Here is a 21,152-nt window from a genome sequence, read left to right as displayed (position 1 = left end):
GTTCTTGTACGCAAGACTCACCAAACCTCTTTCCTGAGCAGAAAGCAGATGGCTGTTGCATCGGAGAATGCAGCAGCCATTCTGTCATCACTGCCGTGGAGATGCCGGAGACTCCGAATCCCCAACGATTGAAGCCTGCAGGAAGAAACAAAGGTAAGGAAACTTTTTCTAACAGTTTTCACTCACCTCACATACTTACCTGTCCACACTTGCACCCCATCACTCACATCCACAGCGGACTTTTTGACCCCTCTCACCTCCACAGACTCACTGACCGCCTCGCTGACCCTGGGGGGGTTTCCTGACGTCGGGAAGCCCGCACTTCTGTTGGAAAAATGGGATAATCCTCTTAACTGCCTGTTAACTACCTGTAACAGGCAGTTAAATGGCTGTAATCCCCTTCCCGCCTCGAGGAGACGGGACCCGGCGCGGGTCGGGTACCCGCCTCCTGGGAAGAAGGCACGGATGTGGGATGGGTACCCGCCCCCAGTTTCTGCCATTTTCCTGGCAGTCCCGCCTCCAAACCCGCCTCCCCAGAGCTGGCAAAATTGCCCCCGAAGTCTGATGTCCGTACCCGGCCTGGTGTGATTATAGTTCCACCCCAATGTGGTTGACTCTTAACTGCCCTCTCAAGTGGCTTATCAAACCACTCAATTGTATTAAAACTGTTTTCTCAGGACAACTAGGGATGGGCAGTAAATACTGGCCAACTGCTGCTTCCCACCTCTTTCGAATGGGCAGCTGACCAACTTTTTCCTTCCTCTTTAAATTCACCCACGGAGTGGAATTTGTACCTGCCTGACTGTCAATGTACTTGCATTGGAACTTTGTCCACAGCCATTTCACACAGTCACCGTGCTAACACATGCTCAATTTCTCACTGAATCAGAATGCCAGTGTTGGTGCTCAGCAGCATGAACAGCATTGATACTGCCTCCACTATTTCATTATTGGTGAATCACAGATGTATGGTATCATGGCAACATGGGAAGGGTGGGAGGGATGGTATTATAGCACATTCATGCCATAAAAATGCACAAGCACTACTAAATGCAGAGGAAACACATTTTTGCTGTGATACAAAGAAAATATGATCAAGATGCACTGCTCTTCATTGTTGCATCAACTTTTGTTTAAAAGCAGTTTAATCTTAATCCTAAATTGTTTTAAAGGAGGTGACTGCTTTCTTTTCTCTACATTTTGGAAGATTGAGAACCATTACAATCATGTCTGAGTTTTCAGGACATTATAGTAGCTGCAGAGAATTATCCTCGGTATAAAAATGTTAGAAACATTGAACATTCAATTAATCATCTTAAAGAAGCTGCAAATTCACCAAGATGCTGTTGTTATGATGATGCTGTATTTGCAAGCTATGTACATAATTAAATGTTTGATGACAAAATACTGTCTGGACTACAATGTGGATCAAGATGCATTTAAGGGGAAGCTAGATAAGCAGATCAGGGAGAAAGGAATAGGAGGACATGCTGATAGGGTTACATGAAGTAGGGTGGGAGGAGGCACGAGTGGAGCATACGCGCCAGCAGAGACCAGTTGGGCCGAATGGCGTATTACTATCCTGTAGATTCTACGTAATTCTATGTATTGTGGGTCAACTTTTCTTTCAAAGCGTGTAAGTGGAAAAATTGTGAACAATAAATATACAATCCCCCACCAGGACGGCCTGAAGGCGCTCCGCTTCTTCCTTGAACAGAGGCCCAACCAGTCCCCATCCACTACCACCCTCCTCTGCCTGGCTGAACTTGTTCTCACATTGAACAACTTCTCCTTTGACTCCACTCACTTCGTCCAAATTAAAGGTGTTGCTATGGGAACCCGCATGGGCCCTAGCTATGCCTGCCTATTTATGGGATATGTGGAACATTCTTTGTTCCAATCCTACTCAGGTCCCCTCCCACACCTCTTTTTCCAGTACATCGATGATTGTATCGGTGCCATTTCCTGCTCTCGCCCTGAACTAGATAAGTTCATTCACTTTACTTCCAATTTCCACCCTTCCCTCACCTTCACATGGTCCATCTCCGACTCTTCCCTTCCCTTCCTTTACTTCTCCGTCTCCATTCCTGGCGATCGGCTTTCGACAAACATCCACTACAAGCCCACTGACTCCCACAGCTACCTGGACTACACTTCCTCCCACCCCGCTTCCTGTAAGGACTCTATTCCATTCTCCCAGTTTCTCCGTCTCCGCCGCGTCTGTTCTGACGATGCCACCTTCCATGCCAGTGCTTCCGACATGTCTTCCTTTTTCCTCAACCGAGGATTCCCCTCTACTGTGGTTGACACGGCCCTTGACCGTGTCCGTTTCATTTCCCGCACTTCTGCTCTCACCCCTTCCCCTCCCTCCCAGAACCACGATAGGGTTCCCCTTGTCCTCACCTTTCACCCCACCAGCCTCCACATTCAACGTATCATCCTCCGCCATTTCCGCCACCTCCAACGTGATCCCACCACTAAACACATATTCCCCTCACCTCCCCTTTCAGCATTCCGAAGGGACCACTCCCTCTGCGACACCCTGGTCCACTCCTCAATCACCCCCTAACAGCCCTTCTCCTTCGCCTTCACCTGACACCTTCATGTGCAAGCGCAGGAGATGCAACACATGCTCTTTTACCTCCTCCCTTCCCACTGTCCAGGGCCCAAAACACCCCTTCCAGGTGAAACAGCGATTTACTTGTACTTCTTGCAATTTAATATACTGTATTCGCTGCTCACGATGTGGTCTCCTCTACATTGGGGAGACCAAACGCAGATTGGGCGACCGCTTTGCGGAACACCTCCGTTCAGTCCGTAAGGGTGACCCTGAGCTTCCAGTCGCCTGTCACTATAATTCTCCGCATCACTCCCACTCTGATCTCTCTGTCCTCGGCCTATTACATTGTTCCAATGAAGCTCAACGTAAGCTCGAGGAACAGCACCTCATCTTTCGATTAGGCACTTTACAGCCTTCTGGACTCAACATCAAGTTCAACAATTTCAGATAATAATCCCTGCCCCCATTTTTCATGCTGTATGATTTTTGCCACTCCCATTTGCAACATTTTATCTTTCCTGCCTCTTATAAAAGTACAGGATGTTCTTTCAGTTCCTTCCTCCCCTCCTAAACCACCCCCCCCGCCCTGTCTCTGCACCTACTTAATATCTGTTACATCTCCAGCTTTTTCCAGTTCTGATGAAGGGTCCCATTAACTCTGTTTCTCTCTCCATGGATGCTGCCTGGCCTGCTAAGTATTTCTAGCATTTTCTGTTGTTATTTCAGATTTCCAGCATCCGCAGTATTTTGCTATTGTATGCAATATTGTAGCCTTGTTTTCTACATTGAAAAAGAAATACATCCATTAGGTGTTAGACTCATTAAAGTTCAATTCTATGCAGGCTAGTGGACATGATAAGGATGGCTTACTCTATGATAGAATCAGTTTCTCCTCCTCTTCTTAGGCAGTCCCTCGGAACCGAGGATGACTTGCTTCCACACTAAAAATTAGTTCTCGGGTGACTGAAGAGTCCAATGTGGGACCTGCAGTCTCTGTCACAGGTGGGGCAGATGGTGGGTGGGGTGCTTGGGTTGACATGTGCTCCTTCCGCTGTTTGCGCTTGGTTTCCACTTGCTCCCAGCGAAGAGACTCGAGGTGTTTGGCACCTTCCCGGATGCGTCTCCTCCACTTTGTGTGGTCTTGGGCCAGGGATTCCCATGTGTTGGTGGGGATGTTGCACTTTTTCAAGGAGGCTTTGAGGGTGTCTTTGAAGCGTTTCCTCTGCCCACCTGGGGCTCTCTTGCCGTGTCGGAGCTCCGAGTAGAGCGCTTGTTTTGGAAGTCTCGTATCAGGCATGCAGACGATGTGGCCTGTCCATCGGAGCTGATCGAGCGTGGTCAAAGTTTCAATGCTGGGGATGTTGGCCTGAGTGAGAACATTGACGTTGGTGCGCCTATCCTGCCAATGGATTTGCAGGATCTTGCGGAGGCAGCGTTGGTGGTACCTCTCCAGTGCTTTGAGGTGCCTGCTGTACATGGTCCATGTCTCTGAAGCATACAGGAGGGTGGGTATGTAGACCATGAGCTTGGTGCTGGGTTTGAGGTCCTGGTCTTCAAACACACTCTTCCTCAGGCGACCGAAGGCTGCACTAGCACACTGAAGGCGGTGTTGGACTTCATCATCGACGTCTGTCCTTGTTGACAGTAGGCTCCTGAGGTATGGAAAGTGGTCTACGTTGTCCAAGGCCTCATCATGGATTTTGATAATTGCGGAGCAGTACTGTGTGGCGGGGGCAGGTTGGTAGAGGACCTTTGTCTTACGGATGTTTAGTGTAAGGCTCTCATACGCTTCGGTGAAGACGTTAACGATGGTTTGGAGTTCAGCCTCAGAATGTGCGCAGACGCAAGCGTCGTCTGCATACTGTAATTCAATGACAGAGTATGGGACGACCTTGGATCTGGACTGGAGGTGACAGAGGTTGAACAGTTTCCCGTTTGTCCTGTAGATTAGCTCCACTCCAGTGGGGAGCTTATTGAAGGTGAGATGGAGCATTGCAGCCAGGAAGATCGAGAAGAGCGTTGGTGCGATGACACAGCCTTTCTTGACCCCGGTCCATACATGAATTGGGTCTGTGGTGGATCCATTGGTCAGGATCACGGCTTGCATGTCGTCGTAAAGCAGGCAAAGGATGGTGACAAACTTTTGAGGGCAGCCAAATTTGAGGAGGACACTCCATAATCCTTCACGGTTGACAGTGTCGAAGGCCTTTGTGTGGTCAAAGAAGGCCATGTACAGCGGTTGGTGCTGTTACCTGCATTTCTTTTGTAATTGGTGCGCGGTGAAGATCATGTCCATTGTGCCCCTTAGTGGGCGGAATCCGCATTGCGACTCTGGGAGGAGCTCTTCAGCCAGTGGGAGAAGGCGATTGAGGAGGATTCTTGCAATGACTTTCCCTGTGGCAGACAGCAGGGAGATTCCTCTGTAATTACCGCAATCGGACATGTCACCTTTCCTGAAGATGGTCACGATTACAGCGTCTCTGAGATCCCCTGGCATGCTCTCCTCCTTCCAAATAATAGAAATGAGTTCATGTATTTGCACCAATAGTGCTCCGCCATGTTTTAGCGACTTGGCGGGGATTCCATCTGCTCCTGAGGCCTTGTTGTTCTTCAGTTGTTGGATGGCCTTTTCAACCTCATGCCGGGCTGGGGTTGTGCTGAGGTGGTGGCGGGTAGCATGCTGCGGGATGGAGTTGAGGACACTCGCGTCGAAGACAGAGTCTCGGTTAAGGAGATCTTTGAAGTGCTCCTTCCAGTGGGCACTGACTGCTTCCCTGTCCTTGATGAGTACCTCTGTGTCATGGCCTTGTCATAACCAACACCTTGTTCCATGAGAGAGACAAGTATAAGGCTTCATGGCAACACCCTCGTTCCAAGCACTGGCACCTGCTGGACTACATAATCATCCGAGCAAGGGTCCGCAAGGACGTCCGCATCACTCTCGCCATGACAGGAGCTGATGACTGCTGGACAGATCACCACCTAATCATCTCCATCAATGTAGCCCCAAAACAGCGGCGGCAACAGAAGCAATGCCACAGGAAAATCAAAGCTGGAGCACTCAAAGACCCTGCTAAGAAAGCCCTATTCAGCCTGCGCCTCACAACCAACCTGACGACTCCCAGTGATTCAGAGACACAGAGTACCCACAGCGCCTGGCCTGCATTCAAGGCCTCCAAAATCAGCACCTGTGAAGAGACGCTCAGTCACTCGACCAGGAACAGGAAACACTAAGACTGGTTCGACGAGAACGACCAGGAGATCCAGGAGCTAATAAGCTGCAAGTGCAAGGCATTCCTGATCTGGAAACAGCAACAGAACTCAAGAGCAAGAAAGCAGCTCTGCAGACGCCTGAAGGTCGAGGTCCAACAAAAAACTCGCAACCTAAAGAACAGATGGTGGGTGGAGAAAGCGCAGGAGATCCAGTAGCTAGACGACAACCACGACGTGCATGGATTCTTTAGCGCAGTCAAGACCACCTACGGCCCGAGCACCCAAGGTCCTACCCCACTGCGAGCCAAGAATCTGTTTCTATAGCATTGGAGAAACGTGCAGGCTCTCACCATCAGTATTCTATAGATTAATATTAGGGCAGCATGGCAAGATTATCTACTGCTTAAATCAATTTATGCCAGGGATATAAGATATAAAAAATTGACATCAATCTAAAACATCTGTATAAAATATCAGCACCAAATTTCACATAGCATTTCTCTTGCTTGTGAAATACTCTCTAATCAAGTATCATCTCTTTGAAATCTATCTCAATGTATGCAGAAGGTTAAACACAGAGTTAATCATCACTTGCTGAACTAGGGTTGTTGTAAAATGCATTAAACTAGAAATCTATGATTTGTCCAATGGTACCCTAATATATCACCAAGGCCGGAATTTTCTGTACCTGGGTGGGTTGGGTGAGGGCGGTTGCTGTGGTGGGTCGTGACTCCATTCTTTATTTCATCCCGCTCCCGAGATCGAATTTCACTTAATGGTGCCTATTAAGGCAACCCTGCGCGTTACCTGGCCCTATTAAATGCGGGTCTGATGACGTCATCGATGACACGTTTTCAGCCGGGATATTTAAAGGAGCCATGGCCACATTGCATTTGAAGGTTCATCTAAGACTGTGCAGGCACTGCACTGGACCATTGGAGTGTTGGAAAGACTAGAAAACATGACTGCACAGAGACAGAGGGCTGCACCCAGGTTCTCAGATGACTCCCTCCATAAGCTTGTGGAGGGAGTGAGAATATGCAGGGAGGACCTCTTCCCTTCCAATGGGCAGAAGAGCGCTCCCTAGCAGACCAAAGGAGCCTGGCTCCAAATAACAGAGGAGGTCAACAACAGGGAGGTTGTCAGGAGGACCTGGGTGCAGTACTGGAAACGTTTCAATTATCTCATTAAATCAGGAAATGTGAGTGCAAAGCCACACTCAACTTCATCCTGCTGTGCCTCGCATCACACCCCATCACGCTGCATTCCCCAAACTACTCCTGCACATCATTACTCACGCCAACATACCCTGCACATCCACCCATCCCCCCATCCCTCTCTCTCTAATTACATTATCACATCCCCATCTTAGTAACCACCCCTCACACTCCCCCTCATCCTAATGCAAGCATACCAACTAACAACACACAAGGAGGCCATTTGGCATTGGCGCCCCACTCCATCATAGTCACCCTTTAAAGATGCAACCCATCCATTCCTTACACTCATTCCATCAATCTCACTCAACCTTCTCTTCTTTCCCTCCTTGCAGGAGAAGAGAGCCCACAATTAGAGGGAGAGAATCAGAGGTGGCACTCCATCATTGGCCACCTTAACAGCAGCAGAAGAGGTCGCCCTGGAAATGTCAGGAGTCGCAAAACAGCTGGAGGTGGGAGACGGAGAGAGGGGGACAACTCAGCAACCTGGTGACAGAATTACATCTCTTACAGCCACATGGCATACAGCAGTCACTCATATGGGGACTGATGTCAGTAGCTCGTGAATGTTTATCATGTGCATAATAGTATCTGTACCCATTCTTGATAAGACATATCTAACTCATCTCTTAACTGTCCCACAGGTTCATCATGCGCACCCACCCCCCCCAACCCCCACTGTCCAGGAGGAAGAGGAAGATGATTCCTCAGAGGAGCCTCCAGCCTCTGAGGGTGCACCGTCACCAGACATGAGCGCACCCAGCACCAGTACAGATAAGCACACATCAGTGGGTGCCACGTGAGATAGAGTAGTGTTTTCACCTGGTGCCTCACAAGTCACAAGTGAGCAAGAGCAGATGGTGGAGACAGGAACAGCAGTGAAGACTCCTTGCCAGAAGGCACAGGATGCTCCCAGCTCTGCACAGCTGTATGCAGAAACTGAGCCTTGGGGGACATCCGGAAAGAGGGCGATCCTGGAGGTGCAGCAAGAAGTGCAGGAGGCTCTGACAGGTTTTGCGACCGTGATGTCTGCAAATGTACAGAGAATGGAGGTGTCCAGCTCCAACATGAGCACACCGGGTCACAAGCAATGGCGACTGTAGGCTCTTCTATGAATAGGATGGCCACCTGCATGGAGCAACTAATGTGCCACTCACAGGAGCACATGGTTTCTATGGAGAATAGATGGCAGACGCTCATAGACCTCCTCTCTAGGAGGGATGTCAACGTAGACTTGGGTCCTCATGGCCCCACTGCTGTGCAGCATGGTGCTCTTCAGCTCTTTGTTAGCAGGGAAGTGCGGGTGGCCCATGAGAGGGATGATGGTGAGAGGGGACATGGAACAAAAGAACATAAGAAATAGGAGCTGGAGTAGGCCATTTGGCCCTTCGAGCCAAGATCATGGCTGATCTTCTACCTCAACTCCACCGTCCCGCACTATCCCTATATCCCTTAATTCCCAAAAAATTATCGACCTCTGTCTTGAATATACTCAACGACTGAGCATCCACAGCTCTCTGGGGTAGAGAATTCCAAAGATTCACAACCCTTTGAGTGAAGAAATTTCTCCTCATCTCAGTCCTAAATGGCCGATCCCTTATTCTGAGACTGTGACCTCGTGTTCTAGACTCCCCAGCCAGGGGAAACATTTTCTCAGCATCTACCCGGTCAAGCCCCTTAAGAATGTTATAGCCTAGAAATTGGGTATAGCCCGGCTTGAGGCGTTAGAACTGGCGCGGCGCAAAGTTTATAGCCAGACGAAACTTATCGCCACCTGGCGCGATATTGGGTTGCATCGCCCCTAAAGGTGATTGAGGCGCGAATTCAGGCGTTAACACGGGACTCCTAAGGCGCTAAACTTCCGGCACAACCCAATATCAGAGTGGACGGGCTCAGCGCAGGTGCTCTCAATTACCGATGACCACGAGACTTCCAGGCACTGGTTAGCTCTTAAAGGGGTGAGTCAGTCAGCTTCAGCATCCACACTCTGCGCCTTGCAGGCCTCAGAATCGGCGCAGGCCCTTCTCTGGCGATAAAAACTTGGACCAGATGGAGAAGGTGAGACAGAGAGCAGAGCGCTTCATCAATGAGGCTCTGGAGCAATTGGTGGCCGCAGTGGGGCTCTAACCAGACAATGGCAGGAGGCCGAATCATAAGGACTACCGACGAGCTTGGAGGGATGTGTGCCAGAGGGTCAACTCCAGCAGCATGGTGACCAGGAGCCCTGTCCAATGCAGAAAGAAATTCAACGACCTCACTCGGGTCGTGAGGGTGGGTGTTGTTCCTGCAAACTTCTGCATCCCTTCATTTGCACCTGACTTTATGGCTACAGGTTGGCCTGTGCCCCATTGGCCATCTGCCAGCAAGCACCCATGGCCCTTTCTGGGCACACACATGCACATTTGACTCAGGGTGTCATGTAAGGGCTCTTGCACCATGGGGGGCATGAGATGATCACTCAGGGCATCAGGTAACATAACTTCCCCTCCTTTCCCCTGCAGTCCATGCTGGCGAGGATTGGCAAAGACCAGCTTCGCACCGGTGGAGGACCTCCACAAGTGGTCACTCTCACAGATCTCGAGGAGAGAGTCCACCAGATTCTTGGATGACGTCTGAGTGGTCCTGTAACCACTGCAGCTACTGACCTCATTGTCGACAGCGATGGTAAGGTTCTCACCTCTTACAACTGTCTCCTTCTACTTGTTCCCCCCGCCAGCATGCTTTCTCACTGTGGACCCATGTCATAGCCTTGCCGCAATCTGGCATCCCTTGCTGCGAACCTGTCCTTTGGCTAAAGCCATTCTTCCACCTCCCTGCTTTCAGATGCTGCATCACCAGCTTGGGAGCCGGGCCCTCAAGCTGCCAGTGCCAGTGCCTCCGAAGGCTCAATGAGAAAATTACTGTCCAACAGAAGGTCAGCAACTCTATCCAGCAACGATCAGGATGGCCAGCCCAAATGGCTGCAGCTTTTATACTAGTGCTGTCCCCTTTAAATAGCGCCCCCCGAGTCCGAGAAGGGCCTGGGAACGCTCCATCCAACTGTCACTAATAGCGCCAGGTGGAAAGGTTGCGGGCGCAACCGAATATCCGGTCCGGGGCGCAAAAATGGCGTTGCACACTGAAATGACGTCATAATCTGCCTGCGCCCGCGGGCACGCGCAAAGAGTTAGCGCCGGCGCTAAAATCATACTCAATATGGGAGGTGGCGCTATATTCACAGCGCCTGCCCGAAAATTGGGTAACGCCCCAATTCTCGGGCTCTTTAGGCGCTAATCGCTGGCGCTACCAACCGAATTTCTAGGCCTATATGTTTCAATTAGATCACCTCTCGTTCTTCTAAACTCTAAGGAATATATGCCTAGTCTACTCAATCTCTCCTCATAGGGCAATCCCCTCATCCTAGGAACCATTCTAGTTAACCTTCGTTGCACTCCCTTCGAAGGTAAGTGTGTCTTTCCTTAGGTAAGGAGACCAGAACTGTACACAGTACTGGAGGTGTGGCCGCACCAATGCCCTGTATAATTGTAGTAAGACTTCTTTACTCTTATACTCTAACCCCTTTGTAACAAAAGCTAACATACCATTTGCTTTCCCAATTGCTTGCTGTACCTGCATGTTAACTTTCTGTGATTCATGTACAAGGACACCCAGGTCACTCCGAGTGCAAATATTTCCCAGTCTCTCACCATTCTAAAAATATTCTGATTTTGTTTTTCCTACCAAAGTGGATAACTTCACACTTCCCCACATTGTATTCCATTTGCTAAAACGATCACACTCCTCCCCCTTTGCCCACCAACAACCACCCCCCCGCCCCAGTCAGAGCCCCAGATGGCTCCTCGGATCGCGATGGCCGAGTCTGCCCCTGCACAGTCGCAGGAGAAGCAGACTTTGGCGGGGCCGTCACAGGCTCCAAAACTCAGAGGACATCCACCAAAAGTTTCTATGCAGTCTCAGCAGGGAAGTGAGCAGGCTTCCTCTACCTCTGCTGAAGCCACAGAGGTATCACCTCATAGAAGCATATGTAAGAGGAAGATGAAACACAAGTTGATGAAACACAAGGTTAACCACTTGGGTGTTTTAATAAATGTTTGTGTAAAGTTTCCATTACTGTGATGTCACAGATAAAAATATTTATTTTCACCACTTTCCTGGCCAAATTTGTGTGCAACTTTGGAAATGACTGAGTGAGTTGGAGTGAATAGTGAGACATAACGTTACCTCCAGCAATGGTGGTCAGTGTGAAGGGAATGGCTTGGTTATTGCAGGGATGCTTTATGGTGTTGCTGTGGGGTGGTGCCAACCTGGTGCGGCATGGGGCAGCCATATGGGTGTAATGCCTGAGGTTAAGTAAATCTGGTCACGATGAGGCCATCCCTGGCCACCCGGGAAGCAATGTGCTCGGGTGCTGGTAGGATTTGGACCGCAGCTTCCTCCTGCTCCTCCTCCTCCTCATCTTCCAGCTGATGCTCCTCCTCCGAAGAGGCTGTACACGCAGATCCTTGCTCCTCATGTAGCGCTAATCCTCCCTAATGCGTTATGTTGTGCACGGCGCAGCAGACCACCCTGGCTGGTGCGTACTGAAGGGTTCCTCCAGATCTGTCAAGGCATCTGAAGAGCATTTTCAGCATGCCTATTGTCTGCTCTATGACGCATGTGGTGGAAATGTGGCTTCATTATATCTCTCCTGGGCCGCAGTACTTGGCCTCCTCAAGGATGTCATGAGCCATATCTTCAGTGGATAGCCCTTGTCTCCAAACAGCCAGCCTGAAAGTCTGTTTGGAGGAGCGAAGAGCTGAGGGTAGGGTGGACTGGCGAAGGATGAAAGAGTCATGGCAGTGGCATGGGAATTTGGTGCACACATGCATGATGATCTTCCTATGGTTGCAGACGAGCTGCACATTGAGGTTGTGGAAGCACTTGCGGTTGACAAAGACTTCTGGGTGATGATGGGGTGCCCTGATGGCCACATGTGTGCAGTCGATGATGCCCTGCATCCGTGGGAAGCCAGCCAGAGTGGTAAAGCCAAATGCCCGCTCAGTAACATTGGCTTCATCAGTGGCAAAGTTGATATAATTGGCTGACTTGTCAAAGAGCGCATCGGTGACCTGTGTGATGCATCTGTGGCGGCCGACTGTGAGATGCCGCAAATGTCTGCTGCAGATCCAAGAAGTTGAGGGTGCTGGTGACTTTGACAACCACCGGTAAGGCGTGTCCACTTGCTCCTCTGGGCTGCAGGTCTTGCTCCAGCAATGTGTAAATGTCTGCGATGACCTGGCGCAAAAGCCGGAGCCTCCTTTGGCACTGCCGCTCAGTCATGTTCGTGAAGTAATAAACTATATAACCTTTTTAGAAAAATACACTATCTTATGAAAGAATTCTGGCCTTGTTGAGATATGCTTATGTAATAGTTGGCTGGTCAAGTAGAGATGATAGAAGCAATCTGCCATTGGTGTGATAGGTTCTTCCAATGAGGTGATAGTTGATCCCGACTTTGCTGAAAAGACTTGCAACCTCCAGAAACCTAAATCTGTGCTGACAATGAACTCAGCAACAGCATCTGCCTTAGGAAAGTGACCAGGTGTCAAGTGGGAGTATTTATTGTACTTTTCATGCTGTGCACTAATGAGCTGGATCAATGGCTACTGAACTTCCGCCTCAGGTTCACAGACGTGAGTCCTGAGCTGCGTGATTCCCGTGGTCATCCAGGGAAATTTGAAAGGTAGGGTTAAAAAGAGGTTTAAGGGTCTGACAAGTACATAATAATCATCTAAATTACCTTGGCTGCCTCTGCTGTTCGGGTCATTGCCACGCTGGCAAACGCGCCCGAAGGAAAGGCGCGTGGATCGGGATGATGCCGGGTTACCGACCCGCTCCAAGTTATTTCAAATTTCTCTCCCGACCCACCTCCAATCGCGCCCGCATGGATGCCAGAAAATTCCGGCCCAAGTCTTTTTGTGCACCTATCAACCACCAGGATGAAATTCATGAAGTATATGTCCTGTTTTTAACTTCTCCTGATTTTAAAAAATGCACAAAATTCCTCCTTTTCACTCAGTGGCAGTAAACACAGTTAGTTCAGGTAGTATACGAGATATTACATAGGATATACGGCACAGAAAAAAGCCATTCGGCACAACCAGTCCATGCCGGCGTTTAAGCGCCACTCAAGCCTTCTCCCGTCTTTCCTCATCTAAATCTATCAGCATAACCCTCTTTTCCCTTCTCCCTCATATGCTTGTCGAGCCTCCCCTTCAATGCATCTATACTATTCGCTTCAACCACTCCCTGTGGTAGTGAGTTCCACATTCTCACTACTCTTTAGGTAGAGAGGTTTCTTCTGAATTCCCTATTGGTTTTTGTGGTGACTCTTATATTGATGGTCTCTAGTTATGCTCTTCCCCACACGTGGAAACATTCTCTCTGTATCCACTCTATCAAAACCTTTCATAATTTTAAAGACCTCTATTAGGTCACCCTTTAGCCTTCTTTTTTCAAGAGAAAGCCTGTTCATCCTTTCCTGATATGTATACCCTCGCATTTCTGTTATCATCCTTGTAAATATTCTCTGCACCCTCTCCAGTACCTCTATATCCTTTTTATAATATGGCAGCCAGAACTGTACGCAGTACTCTGAAGTGTGGTCTACCTAAGGTTCGATACAGATTTAGCATAACAGCCCTACTTTTCAATTCTATCCCTCTAGAAATAAACCCTAGTGCTTGGTTTGCTTTTTTTATGGCCTTGCTAACCTGCGTCGCAACTTTTAATGATTTGTGTATTTGCGCTCCTAGATCTCTTTGTTCCACTACCTCGCACCCTCCAAGTAATAAGTGACCTCCCTATTCTTCCTAACAAAATGTAATACTTCACATTTATCTGTGCTGACCTTCATTTGCCAATTATATGCCCATTCTGCAAGTTTATTAATGTCCTCCTGTAATTTGTTGCAGTCCCTCTCAGTATTGACTATCTCCCCCCCCCCCCCCAATTTGGTGTCATCCGCAAATTTAGAAATTGTGTTTTTGATTCCAAAGTCTAAATCATTAATATAAATTGTAACAACAGTGGTCCCAGCACTGATCCTTGTGGAACACCACTACCCACCTTCTGCCACTGTGAATAGCTCCTTTACTCCTACTCTCTGCTTTCTGTCTTGAAGCCAGCTGGCTATCCATTCTGCTACTTGTCCCCTGACTCTGCATTCTCTGACCTTGTTCATCAGTCTATTATGGGGTACCTTAATTGAAGGCCTTTTGAAAATCTAGATAAATTACATTTACTGCATTACCATTGTCTATTCTCTCTGTTACCTCTTCAAAAAATTCAATGAGGTTGGTCAAGCAAGACTTTCCCCTTTAAAATCCATGCTGACTATTCCTCGTTATATTTTTGGTTTCTAGATGTTCTTCTATTTTCTCCTTGTGGTAAACCACTGTTATTGTTGTTCACCGTTGTTGTTGTTGTTGCACACTGTTGTATCTAGGCATGCCTCAGCATGCCTCTGCTGGCTCCGCCCCTGGCTCCACCCACAGGCCCAGGTATAAAGGTGACTGCTCTGCAGCCCCCAGCCTTCTTGGAAACCAGTCAACCACAAGAGGCATGCTCTGTTCTTTGTTAATAAAAGCCTTTTAGTTACTCTCCTAACTCTCCATCTTTTATGAGTAATTGATAGCGCATCAATTTTATTAACAAAAACAAAATGTCGGCACCAAACGCTGAGCAGCAGGAAACGACGGCACCAAACGCTGAGCAGCAGGCGCTGCAGCAAACAACGGCACCAAATGCTGAGCAGCAGGCGCTGCTGCATGCCCTCAGACCAACATGCCTGGACCTAGACCCTCAAGAGGCGGGTTCGTCTACCAAGTTCGCACAATGGCTGCGTTGCTTCGAAGCTTACCTGGAAGCCTCAGCCGTGACACTAGATGGAAACAAACTAAAAATCCTGGCCTCCAAGGTGGGCCACCAAGTCTACACGCTCATCCAGGGCGCGACTACCTACACGGCGGCTATCAATCTGCTAAAAGGACAATACACACACCCGGTAAATACGGTTTATGCCAGACACCTCCTGAGATCCCGCAAACAGCAGTCCGGGGAATCGTTGGAGGCATTCCTACGGGCACTACAGATACTCGGCCGAGCCTGCGATTGTAAAGAGGTATCGGCCGCGACACACGCGGAGGGACTTATCCGAGACGCTTTCGTTGCGGGCCTCAAATCCGACTACTCCCGGCAGAGACTGCTGGAGAAGGGCGAAATCGACCTGAAGAAGGCAGTGTCCCTCGCGCTCTCGCTAGACGCGGCCCACCGGAATATGGACGCATTCTCCCCTAACCGCTCCGCACCGTGGACGCCGCAACCTTGGGTCATGGGACCCCCGGCACCAACGGCTGCAGCGATGTCCAAGGGCCCGAAATGTTACTTTTGTGGTCAGGCAAAACACCCCAGAGCATGCTGCCCGGCGAAAAACGCTACCTGCTCTGGCTGCGGGAAGAAAGGACACTACGTCAGCGCCTGCAAAGGTAAAACCGCTAACGCCAGCAGCGCCGCGTGTGAACCGTGGGGGCAGCCATCTTGTCCGCCATCTTGGACACCTCCAGCCGCGTGGGGATCGGGATCATGGGCGCAGCAATTTTGTCCGCCATCTTGGACGCCTCCAACACCAATCGCGGGTGACCCGGACTCAACCACCGCCTCGTCTGACGACCACAGCGACTCGCTCGACCATACGCTGGCCTCCGTGACGCTGGACCAATCTCTCCCTCGCCAACTGTCCAGGTCCATGATGGACATTATGGTAAACGGCCGCGCCACTACCTGCCTTTTCGACAGCGGGAGCACGGAGAGCTTTATCCACCCCGACACGGTGCGCGGTTACTCTCTCCCGGTCCTGCCAACGCGCCATCGGATCTCTATGGCTTCCAAATCCCATTCAGCAGACGTCGGTGGCTACTGTGTAGTGACCCTTTCAGTAAGGGGCACAGAATACAAAAATTTTAAACTTCTTGTCCTGCCCCATCTCTGCGCTGCCGTTCTACTGGGGTTGGATTTTCAGTGCCACCTTAAAAGTGTCACATTAGCGTACGGCGGACCCCTCCCCCCACTCACAGTCTGCAGCCAGCAGCTTTTAAATCGCCCGCCGCGCACCATTTGCAGCCTCTCCACGCTTAAAGTCTCCACCCCCCCCTTGTTCGCTAACCTCACCCGCGACTGTAAGCCCATCGCTACCAAAAGCAGGCGGTACAGTGCCGGGGATAGGAGCTTCATTAAATCCGAAGTAGCAAGACTCCTGAAGGAAGGGATTATTGAGGGTAGCACTAGCCCATGGCGAGCACAAGTGGTGGTAGTGAAGACTGGCGAAAAACAGCGCCTAGTTATTGACTACAGCCAGACGATCAATCGCTACACCCAGTTAGATGCATACCCACTCCCCCGCATATCTGACATGGTCAATCAGATAGCACAATACCGGGTGTTCTCGACGATTGATCTGAAGTCGGCATACCACCAGCTCCCCATCAGGGCTGAGGACCGCCAGTACACAGCTTTTGAAGCTGACGGTCATCTCTACCACTTCCTCTGAGTCCCCTTCGGCGTCACCAACGGGGTTTCGGTCTTCCAAAGGGAGATGGACCGATTGGTTGACCAGAACGCGCTGCAGGCCACCTTCCCCTATCTAGACAACGTCACCATCTGCGGCCACGACCAGCAGGACCATGACGTTAACCTAGAGAAATTCCTCCGTACGGCCCAGCGGCTGAATCTAACATACAACAAGGACAAATGTATGTTTCGCACCACGCGCCTCGCCATTCTTGGCTGTGTAGTGGAGAACGGAGTCATCGGCCCCGACCCCGACAGAATGCGCCCCCTTATGGAGCTCCCCCTCCCCCACTGCCAAAAAGCACTGAAGAGATGCCTAGGGTTTTTCTCTTACTATGCTCAGTGGGTGCCCAACTATGCGGACAAAGCCAGACCCCTCATCAAGTCCACCTCCTTCCCCCTGACAGCAGAGGCATGTGCAGCCTTCACTCTCATAAAAAAAGATATTGCGAAGGCCACAATGCACGCAGTGGATGAGTCCATCCCTTTCCAAGTGGAGAGTGACGCATCCGACTTCGCCCTAGCTGCAACCCTTAACCAGGCGGGGAGACCCGTGGCCTTTTTCTCAAGGACCCTCCAGGGCCCCGAGATTCGACACTCCTCTGTCGAAAAGGAGGCCCAGGCCATTGTGGAAGCGGTGCGACATTGGAGGCATTACCTGGCCGGAAAACGATTTACCCTGCTCACTGACCAGCGTTCAGTAGCTTTTATGTTTAATAATAACCAGAGGGGCAAAATCAAGAATGACAAGATCTTGAGGTGGAGAATTGAACTCTCCACCTACAATTATGATATCTTGTACCGGCCCGGGAAACTCAATGAGCCCCCAGATGCCCTATCACGTGGTACATGCACCAACGCGCAGGTTGATAGACTGCAGACCCTCCACAATGACTTCTGCCACCCGGGAGTCACCAGGTTCTTCCACTTCATCAAATCCCGTAACCTGCCCTACTCCATCGAGGAGGTCAGGACCATGGCCAGGAACTGCCAAATCTGTGCCGAGTGCAAACCGCATTTTTATAGGCCAGACAGAGCAAGCCTGATCAAGGCCACTCGCCCCTTCGAGCGCCTGAGCGTCGATTTTAAAGCGCCCCTCCCCTCCTCTGACCGCAACGTGTACTTCCTCAACATAATTGATGAGTACTCCCGTTTCCCGTTTGCCATCCCGTGCCCAGACATGACCAGTACCACGGTCATTAAATGTCTGAATGACCTTTTCGCCTTGTTCGGCTTCCCTAGCTATATCCATAACGACCGGGGCTCATCCTTTATGAGCGACGAACTCCGTCAGTACCTGCTCACGAGAGGTATTGCTACAAGCAGAACCACCAGCTACAACCCCCGGGGGAACGGCCAGGTGGAAAGAGAGAACGCGACGGTTTGGAAGGCCGTCCTCTTAAACTTAAAATCTAAGGGCCTTCCGACCTCTCGCTGGCAGGAGGTCCTCCCTGCGGCGCTCCACTCCATTCGGTCACTGCTTTGTATGGCCACCAATGCCACCCCCCATGAAAAAATGTTCACTTTCCCCAGGAAGTCCACATCGGGGACCTCGTTACCGACATGGCTGACGTCTCCAGGACCCGTCCTACTGCGGAAGCACGTGAGGTCCCATAAAACGGACCCCCTGGTCGAGAGGGTGAGCCTCCTCCGCGCCAACCCCCAGTATGCTTACGTGGCGTACCTGGACGGGCGGGAGGACACAGTCTCCATACGAGACCTCGCACCTTCGGGTGCCCCTGAAACACTACCATTGCGGGAGGACACAGTCTCCATACGAGACCTCGCACCTTCGGGTGCCCCTGAAACACTACCATTGCCATCCACCACTACCCACAACCCAACCCCGGTAGACGGCATGCCGCAGCCCCAGGACCCGTCATTAACCACCCAACCACTCAATGAGACGCCAGATTCAACGTGGATGCTGCACCATCACCGCCGCCACCACGACGATCAGGACGGCATACAAGGCCACCTGATAGACTTACTTACATGAACCTTTAGTACACTTCACCCCGCCGGACTCAATTTTAAACAAGGGGTGAATGTGGTAAACCACTGTTATTGTTGTTCACCATTGTTGTTGTTGTTGCACACTGTTGTATCTAGGCATGCTCTGCTGGCTCCGCCCCTGGCTCCACCCACAGGCCCAGGTATAAAGGTGACTGCTCTGCAGCCCCCTGCCTTCTTGGAAACCAGTCAACCACAAGAGGCATGCTCTGTTCTTTGTTAATAAAAGCCTTTTAGTTACTCTCCTAACTCTCTGTCTTTTATGAGTAATTGATAGCGCATCACTCCTTTAGTAGGGATTCCATTATTTTTCCGACCACCAATATTAAGCTGACTGGTCTATAATTCCCTGGACATGTTCTATCTCCCTTCTTGAATATTGGAATTACGTTAGCTATCCACCAGTCTTCTGGCATTACATCTTTTTCTAACAAATTATTAAATATGTTTAGTAATGCCTCTGCTATCTCTTCCCTAGATTCTTTTGAAATGCGTGGATGCAATCCATCCGGAGTAGGGATTTTATCCTCTTTGAATTTGATTGGTTTATTTAATATATCCCCTCTTTTTATACAGTGTAGAGCTCTGCTACTATATCCCAAAATTGTGATACCTTAGCCCCAATCTCAGAAGAAAATGTGCTATAGCACTACTATAATGTTTCCATTTCTGATACCATTTATCTTTAAGGATTCCCAGAGAGAGATTGCTCAATTTGTGGTAAATTAGAGGTAGCTTTGTGTGAATGGAAGTCTATTTGAAACAACATCAAGACTGTTTAACCTGATTTCATGTGGGATCTACAATCATCAGGAGGCAGAGCGATAACTCAACTGAACTTCAAAGTGTGGGATTATTTTCATAATTTCACACTTTCAATGAGAATGCCATCCTATTACACTATTTTCAACTCATCAAAAACACTCTGGGGTCAGGTGGTACAAATTACCAGAAGTCTCTGGTCTATGGAATTGCAGTGGTAAGCAGGATTTTAATTTCATACAGCATCCACTGGCAAATTTAAATGCATTTGTATGATTTGTAATACTAAATCACAGAGTTAAAATAAATTCCAGTAGCTCTGTGACTCATTGTTGAATCAAATTATATCCTAGGGTGAAATAGCCCAAAATTCAATTAGTTTGAACCTAGCGAGAGTCCTCAGTAACTGTTGTTACTTATCATTGTCCATTACTAACAGTCAAGCTTGCAGACACCATGGGGTAGATTTTTCTGAACCTGTCGGGAAGAAGGCGGGACTTCCCCTTTCGGGTTTTTGACCTGCCTACTTCAACGTCCGGCCAATCCGCGCGATTTTCCCTTGATTGACCTTGTTGAGCCCGCCCAGCGGGCTCAGCAGGCAAATTAAGGGCCACCCGGCAACAGGTGATGTCACTGACTGAAATTTCATCTGTCAAGAGTTTTTGGCAGATGAAATATCAGTGTTTCACAGCTGTTTGAAGCTGTCAAACACTGACAGTCTGAGTTCTGACATGAGCCATTCTGCACAGACTCAGTTAGAACTCTTACCGGCATTCAAAGCTGAAGGCTGTCACTTTTGACAGATCGCAGCCGTTCAGCTTTCAGTTCCGGCTGAGTGATGCGCTCCCGACGGCTACAAGAAGAAAGGCTGTGAAGGTAAGTACAGGTAAGTAAAAGTTCTTTACACACTTTAGACACACCAAACACACTTACCTTTACACTCATGCACCCATCACTCACCTGAGCGCCAACATCGCGACCCCTCCAACTCCTTCAACCCGACGGCCCGCCTGCTCTAACCTGGCGTGGTTTGGAGCCGTCGGGAAACCCACACGAAACCCCTCAAAACAGGGATTAGGCTAAAAACTGCCTGTTAACAGGCAGTTAATTGGCACTAATCCCTTCCCGCCTGGTTTCGGCGGGTCCCAGTGTGGGGCGGGTATCTGCCGCCCCTGAAACTTACGTGGGGCAGGGTTTTGGGCGGGATGGTGTCGGGACCCCCAAATTCGGGATTTTCAGCCCCCACCCACCTGAAACCCCGCCCGATGGCCGGGGGAAAATCGGGGCCCATGTATTGAGCGAAAATTCATTTTAATGATCCATCCATGTTACATCTAACTCCCTTCAATCTACATTTATTTGAAGATAAATTCATTATTTATATGAACGATCAACTAATCATTTCACTAATTCAGGAAGACAATGGCCTCTTAAAATTTTAGGATTAATTTCTTATCCCAATGTACTTTTAAAAATACAGGAATTAAAAAAAATCCAGAGACACTCAAGGTAAGTGTACATGTATCGTCATTCACAACATTTGCACAATAATATGACAATTCAGAATAAATTACCCTTTACAGAAGTATAAATGAAATATCTGTGCTTACCTTGTATATTCTTCATAGAGACAGTTTTTCTTTATTTCCTCAGGCGGTCCCTGAAGGGAATCTTGTGCCATTGCTACGGAGCTTTGAGGTGCTTGCTCCTGCACAAAGTTCAAGGAACTGTAAAAATAAGAAGGGCAGACAAAAAGAAATAAACTGTAGTTTAAAAATATT

General features: G+C 49.4%; 1 protein-coding gene across 14 annotated transcripts in view; it reads right to left on the bottom strand.

Moving 5' to 3' along the window:
* LOC147124368 (protein prune homolog 2-like) overlaps positions 1–21,152 on the bottom strand; it is a 716,966-nt gene that overhangs the window by 208,508 nt on the left and 487,306 nt on the right. For all 14 annotated transcript variants that reach the window (XM_085985995.1, XM_085985984.1, XM_085985968.1 and 11 more), the window contains exon 9: positions 20,982–21,098. In XM_085985995.1, the coding sequence (XP_085842121.1) occupies positions 20,982–21,098 (117 nt within the window). The remainder of the gene's footprint in view (positions 1–20,981; positions 21,099–21,152) is intronic.

The sequence above is a fragment of the Somniosus microcephalus genome, chromosome 1, assembly GCF_052327205.1.
Source record: "Somniosus microcephalus isolate GS21.2 chromosome 1, FLI_Smic_1.0, whole genome shotgun sequence".
Lineage (NCBI taxonomy): Eukaryota > Metazoa > Chordata > Chondrichthyes > Squaliformes > Somniosidae > Somniosus > Somniosus microcephalus.
This window is presented reverse-complemented; position numbering and strand designations above follow the sequence as displayed.